The sequence below is a fragment of the Anabrus simplex genome, chromosome X (assembly GCF_040414725.1).
Source record: "Anabrus simplex isolate iqAnaSimp1 chromosome X, ASM4041472v1, whole genome shotgun sequence".
In the NCBI taxonomy this organism is placed as follows: Eukaryota; Metazoa; Arthropoda; class Insecta; order Orthoptera; family Tettigoniidae; genus Anabrus; species Anabrus simplex.
This window is the reverse complement of record NC_090279.1, coordinates 183,447,128-183,460,390: the sequence shown is the minus strand read 5'-3', so window position 1 is coordinate 183,460,390 and position 13,263 is coordinate 183,447,128. Positions and strand designations below refer to the sequence as shown.

Below are 13,263 nucleotides of genomic sequence, written 5' to 3'. Positions count from 1 at the left end.
GCTACAAATCAAATCTTGATGTTATTTTTCAAATACAGAAACGAGCTATCAGAATTATATTGAGACGTAACAGGTTAGATCATTGCAGACCATTATTTAAGAGACTAAGGATACTCCTAGTACCAAGTATATACATCATGCAATGCATTCTACACGTGAAAAAAAATATTGATCACTTGAGAAAGAATTTTGACAATCACAATTACCAGACGCGAACAAGAAATAATATTTTTATCAAGCACAAGAGTAAAACCATTGCCTTGAGACATGTAGACTCTGTTGGAATCAGATTGTATAATAAGCTTCCAAATACGATTAAAGATATTAGTCCCATCAGTTCATTTACCACAGCTTTAAAAAATCTCCTGCTGAGTTGCTGCTTCTACAGTACAGAAGAATACATGATGAAGTGCTGGTAATGATGCTACTACTTATTAACTTGTAATCTAGTATATAGCCTTAAAAATATGTTAATGTCACATTGACTATATTCACATTATTAACACCACACCAATATATTTTTATTTTGTCTTGTAAATATTGGTTATTAATATTATTTTAAAAAATTAAGATGTGCTGTCCTAACATTGAGGTATGTGGTGTTTCTGTTTTTCTTCTTTTTCAAAATGTTCATTGTTGTGCATATATTATTGTTAGTATTAGGAAATCACTTGACAACTCCTATACTGTTGGCATATTTCAAAATATGTAATTGTACAGTCTATGGAAGCTAAATATATAATGAATGAATGAATGAATGAATGAACATAGACAGTGATTCACATTGAACTGTACCACGTTCTTGGTGTTTAACATGTTTTATTTGATTAAAATTTAGTTCTTGGTTTTTCAAAGCCATGATGCTTTTTTTTTTCTCATTTTCAATAGGCCTACAAAAAAATTATTTATATTGAACTGTGCTAAAACTTTAAGTAAACGATTTAACAGTGCAGGATAGTATTTGATTTTTAATTCAATTTTATTTATACAGTTCTGTAGTACATCCTTTTAAAATTTTAATGCTAACTTATAATATCTTCTCTTGTGTTAAATAAATAACAATTGTTCGTTTTTGTACGTTAAAACTGTACTTTTTATTTATATCTCGTTGTTTAAACCAGGTTTTTAAAAAGGACCTTGATATTCCGTAATATTTGAAGAAGAGTGAAACTAGTCAACTTGTAGCGATTTTCTTTACGTTGCACCGATACAGACAGGTCTTATGGCAACGATGGGACAGGAAAGACTTAGGAGTGGGAAGGTAGCGGCCGTGGCCTTAATTAAGGTACAGCCCCAGCATTTGCCTGGTGTGAAAATGGGAAACCACGGAAAACCATCTTCGAACCCACTATCTCTCGAATGCAAGCTCACAGCTGCGCGACCCTAAGCACACGGCCAACTCGCTTGATAGTCAACTTGTAGAACAAAGGTTGTGGATGATGATACATACCGTAGCCAATAACGCAAGATTTTTTTTTTTGTCTTTCAGTGTTCTACGTGACGTTTCTACATACGATACATTATTCTTATTTAAATGAATGAGTAGGAAAGAAAGATATATGTAGTTGTTCTCTACTATACAAGATGTTGGCTATCCCAAGTAGGGTCGATACGGGACGAGCATTTATGGCTCCAAACCCAGAATATTCCAAGAATACAGGACTCGTGGCAACCGTTGGTGCTGTAGTGATTTAAAAAAAAATACTTGTACAAAGAATGTGTTTTGCAATGTGCTCATGCAACTTTCTCAATAAATAAACTGAACTGCTAATTAATTAATGTTATTGGCTTTACGTGCCACTAACTACTTTTACGGTTTTCGGAGATGCCGAGGTGCTGAAATTTAGTCCCGCAGGAGTTCTTTTACGTGCCAGTAAATCTACCAACATGAGGCTGACATATCTGAGCACCTTCAAATACCACTGGAGAGAGCCAGGATCGAACGTGCCAAGATGGGGCCAGAAGGCCAGTGCCTCAACCGTCTAAGTCACTCAGCCCGGCAAGTGAACTGCTTTGATGACTGTTTTACAACCAGGAACTTGGCTTCCTCTCATCAGAAATGTATTGTTGTACTTCCGAAAAGTTGACTTTTTTTTCTGACCGTTAGTTGAATGGATCTACAAGGCATGATCTGCTGTATTTTGATTGTCACTGTTGTTATTATCATATGAAGTTGGAATTCAAGAGGACAAATTGAGGCAAATATTCGTTTATAGGAAAAGGAGTTGAAAATTTGGATGGAGAAATTGATTTAAGAATACAACAGTCTGCAAGTTTGTACCAGTGTGTGAGAGACATTGTATGGAACAAAGATGTGCCAATGAAGTGCAAGAAGTTTTTATACTCGTCCTATTATAAACCTATACTGATCTATGCTTCAGCAGCCTGGACGTTGACTAAGTGGAACCAACGTAAGATACAAGCAGATGAAATGAGGTTCTTAAGGAGCATAGAGGGAAAGACAAGACAAGATAGAATATGAAATGAGGAAATAGGAAAAGCGTGGGAGTGTGTAAACTTCAAGAAGAGATTGATATAGCAAAGCTAAAATGGTTTGGACATATGATGAGAATGCCAGGAGAGAGAATACCATAGAGAACTTTCATGGATACAGAGAGTGCAAAGAGGCGTAGGGGACATCCTAGAATGAGATGGAGGAGCTCTGTTGTGGACTGTATTGCAAATAGAGGAATCGATAGCAAGAAAGTACTACAAGAAGAGTGGTGGAAAGATCGAGTAAGGTGGAGGGCTTTGGTACACTACCCTACCCAGAGAGAATCTGGAAAAGGGAATGGAAGAAATATTTTACCGAGGGAGATGTTCAATAAATTTTTAAATTCTTTGCAATTATTCAAGAAAAGACTAGGAAAACAACAGATAGGGTATCTGCCACCTGGGCGACTGCCCTAAATGCAGATCAGCGGTGAATGATTTTATATTCCAACATTGGCAGATTCCCGAGCATGACGGATTATTGCGGCCCTACTGTATATTGAATAGACCTACTGTAATCGAGGCTGAATGTAGAGAATGCTACCACATGACACTAATTTTTCAAGGTACAATGATCTTACCATCCTTCTGGAGCATATCTTCATCCTTGTACATGTTGGTGCGCATGTTCCAGATGAGCTGATGAGCAACCACTTGTGAGCGACGAGCGATGTACTTGATGAACTCCATTACATACCCCATCTACAACATATCATAAAAAGTAATAAAATTTTGGAATTATTTTGTTATAAAGTAAACGTCTTTACATCTCCTTAGAAAAAAACAAAAACAAAATCATGACAAACACCAAACACCCACATAAATACCTCAAAGTCCAAGAACAAAAGATTGAAAAGTAAAAGAATTAAAATATCTCTGAGAATGGATTTGTTGGAATGCTGTGGAATGCAAAGCAATGGAATCCAGTAAAAATAAACTTGATTTGCCCTTCCATTAACAAAAGATGCATACAACAAGAAATCACTTTTATGGGGGTCCAAAATTAAACATTATAAAACAGTGATTAAACCAGAAGTTCTACACACAGCAGAAACATTAAACATAAATTTCAAAGGCCAGATGGAGAAACTCGAGCTAAAAGAAAGGAACATTTTAACAAAGATCATAGGACCAAAATTTCAGGACTATACAATATTATACATCAAGAATGAAATGCTCTACAAGAAAATTTAAAAACTCTCAGATACTGTGTGAAAAAGAAGGATAAATTTTTATGGTAATCTTCTCAGAATGAACTCTAATAGATTAACCAAACAAATCTTTGACTTCTTCTTTAACGGCAAAACAAAATCCAACTGGTTTACACAAAATGAAAAAGACCTAGTAGAATTTAAAATTACAGAAAATCCACTATTCGATCGAACAGCTGAAGTAATATCTAAAGACGAAAATATAAGGTTCCAAGACAAATCTACATTAAAAGCCAAATCTATTATCTTGGAAGACGAGACGATACGAAGATCAGAAAGAATGAAGTAATACTGGGCACTAAGAAAAGAACACACAAAGAAGCGATTGATTCAATGTACCCCAAAGAGGGCAACATGTAAGAAGAAGAGAGTAAACATCACCTTTTAGTTTTCTTTTCTCGTAAAACACCACTTGGAATAACAAATGTGTTAATACAAATAGATGCTTTTCCTCAATTTAATTTGTATACTTATTTGTTCTCTTCGCAATACTTATGAACGACTTATTTTAATTATAACTTATGTTATGACGTTTATATATAACACGCACTAAAGGAAATCAAAGAGGAATTTGGAAAAGCAATCACTATCCAAGGAGAGAAAATCAAAACTCTGACATTTGCCGATGATATTATTTTATTGGAGACTGCAGAAGATCTGGAGAAATTGCTGAATGGTATGGGCACAGTTTTGGACAAAGAGTATACCAGGAAAATAAATAAATCAATACTAAAAGTAATGGAGTGCAGTCAAACATAGTCAGGTGATGCTGGAAATGTTAGATTAGGAAATGAAGTCGTAAAGGAAGTAAATTGTTACTTGGGAAACAGAATAAGTAATAATGGCAGAAGTAAGGAGGACATAAAATGCAGACTAGCAAAAGTAAGGAAGGCATTTCTATAAATAAAAAAAAAAGCAGCAGCAGCTCACTTTGAACACTGGTAAGACTTTCGATTGGAGCATTGCAATGTATGGAAGCGAAACATGGACGATAACTAGCTCAGAATAAAGGAGATTATTTGAAGGTTCTGAAATGGGGTGTTACAGAAGAATGCTGAAGGCAAGATGCTTAGATCGAATCACAACTGAAGAGATACTGAAATGAATTGGTGAGAGGAGATCGATTTGGCTAAATTTGATAAGAGATAGAATGATGGGGCACATCTTAAGACACCCAGGACTTGTTCAGTTGGTTTTAGAGGGAAGTGTAGGCGGTACGAACGGTAAGGGTAGACCAAGATCTGAATATGACACGCAGTTTAGAGAAATTTGTATTTACTCATGGAAATTGGGAATGCAGACCAGATGCCAGCATATTCTGAAATGCCTCTGGACTATTCTAATGAATATAATGGTGTGATGAGTTGTTTTATAATTATTTAAATTTTGTTGTATTGTCCGGCTCCATGGCTAAATGGTTAGCATGCTGGCCTTTGGTCACAAGGGTCCTGGGTTCGATTCCTGGCAGGGTCGGGAATTTTAACCATAACTGGTTAGTTCCGCTGGCACAGGGGCTGGGTAAGCGCCAAATCAAAAGACCTGCATATGGCGAGTGCATACTTCTAATGGAGCTGACACATAGGACTACTGACAAACAGCCAAACATTTTCTGTCACATAAATCTGGCATGCAGGTTAGTTGAGTTAAATTTTGTTTCATTTTCCTTATCACCTTGATTGCTTGTTTACATACTTCAGACACTTTCTTAAAACTAAAACTAAAATTTCAGCGACTTTAGGGAAATGTGTCTCCAGAAATACTCACGACATATATATAAACAACCATAGGACAGCATATATGATATAGTACCACAAGAAAACATACAAATTCCTTCAAATTCTGCGCGAGCCATGTAAACACTGTATGTAGAAACGCCGGACAGCTGCACGTTTCTTTCCACCACTTCTTCAGACCACAGCGGATTCTCATCTCGTAGGCTGCTGTAAACGTTCAGAACAATTTGTTTTGAATTTCCCCCCACTTCTATTAGCTTTAAAGAATTTCACTGGTGACTCAAGCGTCACAACATCACCACTGCTGGCAGCCATTATGAATACTGAGCATGCTATTGCAGCCAGTATTGCCAACAGTTTTCTTGGATCCGTCTTCGTCATAAAAATTATGCAAACTAAACAGCAATGGAATGAACTCGAACAAAGCTTAGTGCATACACAATGCAGTAAGATATCAAATAATTATATATTTTGCAACAAGTACCATCAAGAACAATAACTATTCACAGCCATCTGTCTTTAATAGATAAGAGTTGGTAACGAACCCAAATAACGTACAACTTGTGAAGTATTTTCCATATTTGTACAGGGCACAAATTTTTAATTGGTCAAGTCAGTTCACCAGAATATCTAACCAAACTGACAGAAGTTCCTGACTTCAGCAACAAGCAACAAACTTACGAACTATTTACCACTGCGGAAGCCTCTTCACTGAACGACAACCTAACATCAAAGGGACCGCTTAGGTCTTGAGTTGACTCTCAGTATAGTTGACCAACTCTGAGGAAAGGAGGCGAGCATGCTGATTCTTAAGAGCCATGAAGTCATAAAATCCATTTTGAGTGAGGGATATCTCTGAGGAAATTTCTGTCAAATATCTGACTAGCAGAAATAAATGTAAGGTTTCATTAAATATGAAAAAAATGTTTATTTTTACTAGTTGCACACATACTGACCGTGTCGTGTCTTACAGCCTGTACCAGCTGCGGAATGTAGAAGAGGACTGCATCGGCAGGATAGCTGCTGAGCACTCGGACGGCATACTGAGCGGTGATGGGATGTGGAGGATACTGACGAGAGAAGAAGGACAGAGCCTGGATTGGCGTGACTGGAGCCCACGTTAGCATATGCACCAACTGAAAAGAAAATATTACATATAATTTATTTAACAATAACAATCATAATAATATTAACAGACATTGCACAACAGTTGTCACAGTACAGTTCAGAATGCCTGGAACTGAATAAGAAAACAGACATCGAGGAACTAGAGAAGAAAGAAAGAAAGAAAGAAAGATCCTAGGACCAGTTAAAGGAAAGGTGATACTCGACAGAAGCAGAAAAATGAAGATCTATACTGGGATGCAGAGAAGATTACAGGCACAATGTACAAGAGAGGATTGAAATTTTATGGACATCTTATGCGAATGTGTGAGAGTAGGCCGACAAAAATTTTTCAAGTAGGTCACCACAGTAAAAGTTAAGGAGACAGGGGAAGATATCGAAAAAGTTGAGATCCCGGCAAATGAGATCAGAAGCAAGGAGAAAAAACCACACCAAAGGGATGAAAAAATTCTGGGAGAAGAGGAGGTGATCTAGTAAACCAGTAGTTTACAGTGGTCCAAAGTCAGGCGTACCACTACCACCTCCAGCAACATTGTCAGAACATTCCTGAATGCTCAATACGGACCATAAATAGAAGAGGCTGTAACCTCTATAGGGAAGAGAATAATGAAGAGGTACTATATAGATTTACCCATCCTACAAAAAGAGCTGGAAGTCATGCAATGATGAAATTATCATCATTTCCCTTTATCCAGCTGTAGCTGGGTAGAAGCAAATATGGTTCCTCTCCACTTTCTTCGGTCTTTCCACCACTCCTCCTCCAACACTGTGTCCCAGTCCAGGTTTCTTTCTCTAATACCGCACTGGATTGTGTCCTTCCATCTCAATCGTGGTCGTCCACAGCCTTTCCTATGTTACATTTGCATTTCCATCACCTTTTTTGGCATTCTTTCGTCACTCATTCGCTTCATGTGCCCAAACCATCTTAATCAGCTCTTCTCTATTTTATCATTCATTTTTTCCACTCCAATTTCTTCTCGGATTTTCTCATTCCTTATTTTGTCTCTTCTACTCTTCTGTATCATACTCCTCAAGAACTTCATTTCGGCTGCCTGTATTCGACTATCATCCTTCTTTGTCATTGTCCAAGTTTTTGCTCCGTAAGTTGTTATGGGTACGTAATATATATTGTACATAGGCTCCTTTGCTTCCATTGGTACATCTTTGTCCCATAACATGTTTCTTATACTATGACAGAAACAGCTTCCAGCTTGAATCCGCTTACTAATCTCAGCATCCAGTCGAGCATTCTCCATTAATTCAATCCCCAGGTATTTGGACGTCTTCACTACTTCCAAGGGCTTGTCTGCAAGTCTAATTAAATACAAAGTTCAAAGTTACAAATATTTAGCACATTTTACCTGATGATGCAGATTTTCCTGCTTTAACCATTCATGTCATGAATCCCAACCTCAGCAATGGGGACAGATGCAGCACAGAATTCATAAATTTACCTCAGTGACATCATTCAGCAATGTGTCCGTTGTAACCAGGTATGTCAGGGCTTGGGGGATGTGAGACACCACGATGGGATTCAGCCGTATTTGTCGAGACACTTCCCGAACAACACTCTCCGTATTCTTCAGCCTGAAAAAATTTACACATGTTAGGTAAAGGACACATAGTTGTAAAATTTAATTACCCTATACAGAGAGAGGAGACTAGGGCAAACATGAAAACACAAAAAAGACAAGGACAATGTCCATATCTTCATACAATGCCATCATCAAACAAACAGGCTCTTTTCTCATGAACTCCAGTTTTTTGCAGCCATCAATGAGGTAGTTTCTGCTTCCGAGCTTCATCAAGAGGACCAGCATCTTAATTCACTGGGGAGCCATTTTAAGAGATGTTCAGTCTTCATGTCGTAAGTGTAGGATAAAACTTAAAAAAAAGGGAAGACATGAAAAGTACAGAAGGGAACAAAGTAACCCCCATTAGGACTGAAGATCTGTCGTTGACAATGTCTATGACAACAGCAATAACTGATCAGCAATGACAAAATTTTTGTCATAATCATCTTCTTTCAGTTTTTATAACTGCATAGGATCATTTTAAGTCAGTCCATTATCCAAGTCTCTTCGAAGGGACTGTTTGGGTCTTGTGGTCCTCCCAGTACTTTTTCATGTGTTCCGATCTTTGTGCCCTTTCTGCTGTTGAAAATATTCATGTTGGGAGTGTGAGTTTGTGTTCTGGATTTTATTTGTTTGATTTTATCCTATTTGTGGTGTAAGGCCAATTTCCTTCAGATCCTCTCTTATTTATCTGATTCATCTGCAGCCTGTTGTGCTATGTTTTTTGAGGTGAGATTATACTGTACCAATTGTTTCAGAAGTCTCAAATCCTGCATTCTCATTATGTGTCCAAAGAAAGCCTGTTTCCTTGTACGATAGTATCAGTAATGGGTTCCAACTCTTTGTTCAGGTTCTTCCAATTCTTTCGATCTTCTCAAGTCTTTGATTGTTCCTTCAGGTGAAAGATGGTATATGTTGCAAATGTTGCTTCCGGTTTTCATCATAATACTGCAACATTATAAAAACAACGTCACGGCAAGCCAAACACTATGACTGCAGGCAACTGCTGATCAGTTGAAAGACAGAAGATGATCTAAAAGTCCTCAGATGTTGAAACTTAATGAAAATATTTCATGATATCCAGGTCATCTCATAAATTAGAACTAATTGCAAATCAAATGAAAAACATTTCTTCTTCAGTCTTACTAATAAACACTATAACACTGATACCAGGTTTATACACCATTTATGTTTATAGTTATTCACTGAATTACTTATACACACGAGGACCCCTGAATAAGCATTGTATAGCAGCGAGTGACCAAAAAGACAACGAATGAGCAATGTATAATTATTTTACTGGTATTTACTGCCTGCCTCCACGATACTTTCAACATAGAAGATATAGAACATTTATAGGTTATGGTTAGGGAGACTGGAAATGTTCGTAAAAGAAAACACTTTAAGAGATGGATTTACCCATTTTTACTGGGTGACGAAAGTTTAAAAATGAAATAATGACTTACGAAGGAGTATGCTTGAATTGTCATTAGCACAGCCATAAATGACTTAATGAAAGAGCCAAGAGATGACCCTACATCTTGCACACTTCCAAGTTCTTACAGCACTACAGGCATGGGCGCAGAATTATTATTATGAGTGACATAGTTATTACTAGTGAAAATAATATACTGCTGAAATATGTATTGCTGTTCTGTTCTTGTTTATTCGAATATCCTATTCTATTCGTGCTACCACGTGGCCTCTTGAAAGGTTTTGCTCCTAGATAACCAGCAGAAGCAATCATAAAGGCAGTAAATGTGATGAAATACATCAGCGAACAGCAGAAAGAGAATCCTATGGCTTGGATCGAGTGTTTACATGTAGTACAGTAATACAATACATATACCATGTTCAATGCTAAGAAAAATATGCAACGCTTACACAGGGTTTATTCAACGTGTAACTATACAAGAGTTAAACAACACTATAAGGATCTTTTTATTAGTCATCATCATAATTTCCCCTTGTCCAGCTCCTGCCAGGTTGGGGTGTTGATGGTATACCATCACTGACTGTTAGCCTATTGTTATGATGGGGTCACCACTCCCAAGGGCATTTTAGAGCTACTGCCAGCAATTATTCAGGCTACCCCTTACACTGCTGATGAATAGTGCACTCGTACTATACCCCGAGTATTGGACTGCCTCTTCCACACTCTCCGTTCCAAAGTCCATCTTCTCCGCTGTAGGTCCCTGAGCTGGGAACCTTACCCTTTTTATTAGTAACACTGTTTATTACAAAATAAGAAGCTCAAGAAAAGTTGTTGTTCAAGTTCTGTTTATATTATAAGATAGGTGTAATACCTGAGAGGCAGGTAGACAGCAAGAGCCGGACTAATATCCCAAGCGAGACGAGCATTATCACGCCAGATCTTCTCTGTGGTGGTCTTGGAGCGCCAGGCAGCAATGTTGTCCTCTCCAGGAACTGCCAACTCTGGTCGACCCATGGGGTTGTGCCAGATCAGAAGGAATTCTATCTCCACTGCCTAGGAACAAAACAAACAGTAGTATTTTGGACAAAAGAGAACAATAATATTCTACTGAAGGAGACTGAGGCCTAAGGTATAGATACAAAGGATGTTTGAAGAAGCTAGCAGAGAGATACTACTAGAATGGAGAAAAATCAAGAGGATTGAGAAATTCAAGTATTTCAGCGAATAAGCTGAACCCATCTCATCAGAAAGAGAATCGTTGCTTTACGTCACACTGACACAGATCGGTCTTACAGTGAAAGAGCATCGTTATCGATGAGAGTCATCAAGTTGGAACTGGCCTATCAACTGACAAAGAACACATATAACAAAAAATGCCTGTCACACAATCTGAAACTGAAGTACTGCACGTTAAGTCATACGACCATTTTATTTCCATACTGAAGTGCAATTATAAGAAATAAATTGACAAAAGGTGGACCCTCTTGTCAATTAATTTCTTACTCTGTATGCCATGGAGTGCTTCTCCTTGAACCGAAGAGGTCTGATGGAGAAACTGAAGTCAGAGAAAGGGAATTCTCAGGAAGATCTTAGGTCCGGTAAAGGAAGATGAGGAATTCCGTAGACGACACAATTCTGGGCTCTACAAACATACAGAGAGGCTCTCTGATTGTGCTAGCAAAGGGAGAGTAGCTTTCTATGGTCATATAGTAAGACTGCCCCCCCCAAAAGACTGACCAATCACCTGATCATCTTCTGGCAGAACAAGAAGATTCGTACCACTTGGCTGACAGAAACTGAGAAGGGCATTGAAGAACTAGGAATATCGGATCTTCAAGACAGGCGGTCTTTACGACGTACCCTGAAGGAAATCCATTGATTTTAGGTAAATCCCTGGATGAAAGGTACCCCCTAGACAGATGAAAGAAAGGAGTTACACCGGCAGAAAATGCTACAAAACTGGGCAAAGATCAAAGCCCAACAGTTGAACACGAGTGGTCCAAAGTAGGCCTATTCGAACCAAGAAGAAGACAGACTAATGCTGTGAAAACTATATTACCGACCAACCCACCAAATCACATTTCCTCCCCTTCAATATAGTCATCATTAAGCGAGATACACATTTTGTCAACAACTTCCGGAAAACGTCCTAAATCCAGAGTTTGAAAATCATCTCTAAAGCCTTCACGATGTCATATATTTTTGGAGTCGAACAGTCATCCTTTGAGGTCCTTGTTCACAGTTGGAAACAAAAAGAAGTTGCATGGTGCGCGATCAGGACTATATGGAGAGTGAGGCACCGAGAGATGCCTGTTTTTCTTCTTTTCTTTAAACCAAAAAGACCATGTAACGGCTGTTGCCACGTGAGGCCGTGCAATGCCATGAATGGTCCTTTAAAATGGCACGAGCACGGATATGTCCAGCATCTTTGCGAGTTCTCTAACAGTCACATGAGAGTCCTCCATCACAAGAACAGCCGCACTGTTGATAGCGATCTCAGTAAGGATGGTGGTGGTGGACCCCCTTCACTTTCTAGCAGCTCAAACTCTCTCTTCTGCCTCTGAAAGGTGTTATGCCAACGGAAACACGCAACACGAGACAATGAAGACTCTCCATAAGCACTATAAAATTGTATTTGCGAGTCCACATTTTCAATACAACTATACCCTTGTCAAGTGCAAACATTTTTCGTTGCGAGCGTAATTAATTTTAGTTATTTTATTTTTATTGTTAAAAAGAAACACAGTGAAAATGTAAGTAGTTAAGCATAAATAAGCCACTCATACATAATTTCATTAGAATAGTCTTAAATTGTCTTGGTACATAAGTTTAGGTGGTGTCAACTCCTCTCTACAGAGTAAGCTTCCTGGCACGCTGCGGCAAGGCATCGTGTTCCGCTTGACTGAGGAACCTCGGTCCTACATATCATTCTGAAACCTGCCTTTCGACGTGCTAGTACAATTTTAAGCTAAGAAGACTATGCCACCAACAGGGCTCAGATTATTCCTCAGTGCTGAATTTCACTATGAATAAGATACCCATCAAGATTTTAACGTGTTCAATAAGCTTTATCATACCAAAGCTCAACTTTACACCAAGTGCCTCAACTTATGAACCAAGACAATTTAAGACTATTATGCCACCAATGCATAGCAATCCTCATATATTTTATATAAACTATTTTAAATGTGTGTCGTTACACGAATTTTATCAGTGTGTGTATATTGTTGCTATATGTGAATTTATTCTTTTGCTTGGATTTATGAAAACATGTTGAAACCGGTACCTTCATAATAATAAAAATGTTGTAGTATAATTTAAGTGTAACAGTTTTGTATGTATTGAATAGGTGTATTTCCTAATATTAAAATACTTCTGTGATTCTCAGTTCAATATGGAACAGCTATGAAATTTTTAACTTCAGATGATACAGCTTACCAGGCAAAATCAAAAGCCCATTATTACAAGCTTGGAATGAAACATCTGATGATGAGGAACATACGAATTTGGAAAACTTTGTTATTTCATTTTGGTGTTTTCCTCATGAAGAGATTTTCTTCTGAAGTTCTCTGCCCAAAAGCCCATATCATGTCTACCATAAGAAATGTTTTCGATCGCTACCAAACTTACATACTATCCGTTAGAAATATTTTGAAACAGTCAACTACACTCATCTGGTAATAATTTAACAT

The 13,263-nt window shown here is 37.9% G+C and overlaps 1 protein-coding gene across 1 annotated transcript in view; it reads right to left on the bottom strand.

Moving 5' to 3' along the window:
• The window catches only part of Pi4KIIIalpha (phosphatidylinositol 4-kinase III alpha), a 266,913-nt gene that overhangs the window by 52,395 nt on the left and 201,255 nt on the right, over positions 1–13,263 (bottom strand). Inside the window, exons 27-30 of the mRNA XM_067159006.2 lie at positions 10,443–10,624; positions 8,017–8,149; positions 6,394–6,573; positions 3,075–3,195 (exon numbers count right to left, since the gene is read on the bottom strand). Of these exons, the coding sequence (XP_067015107.2) occupies positions 3,075–3,195; positions 6,394–6,573; positions 8,017–8,149; positions 10,443–10,624 (616 nt within the window). The remainder of the gene's footprint in view (positions 1–3,074; positions 3,196–6,393; positions 6,574–8,016; positions 8,150–10,442; positions 10,625–13,263) is intronic.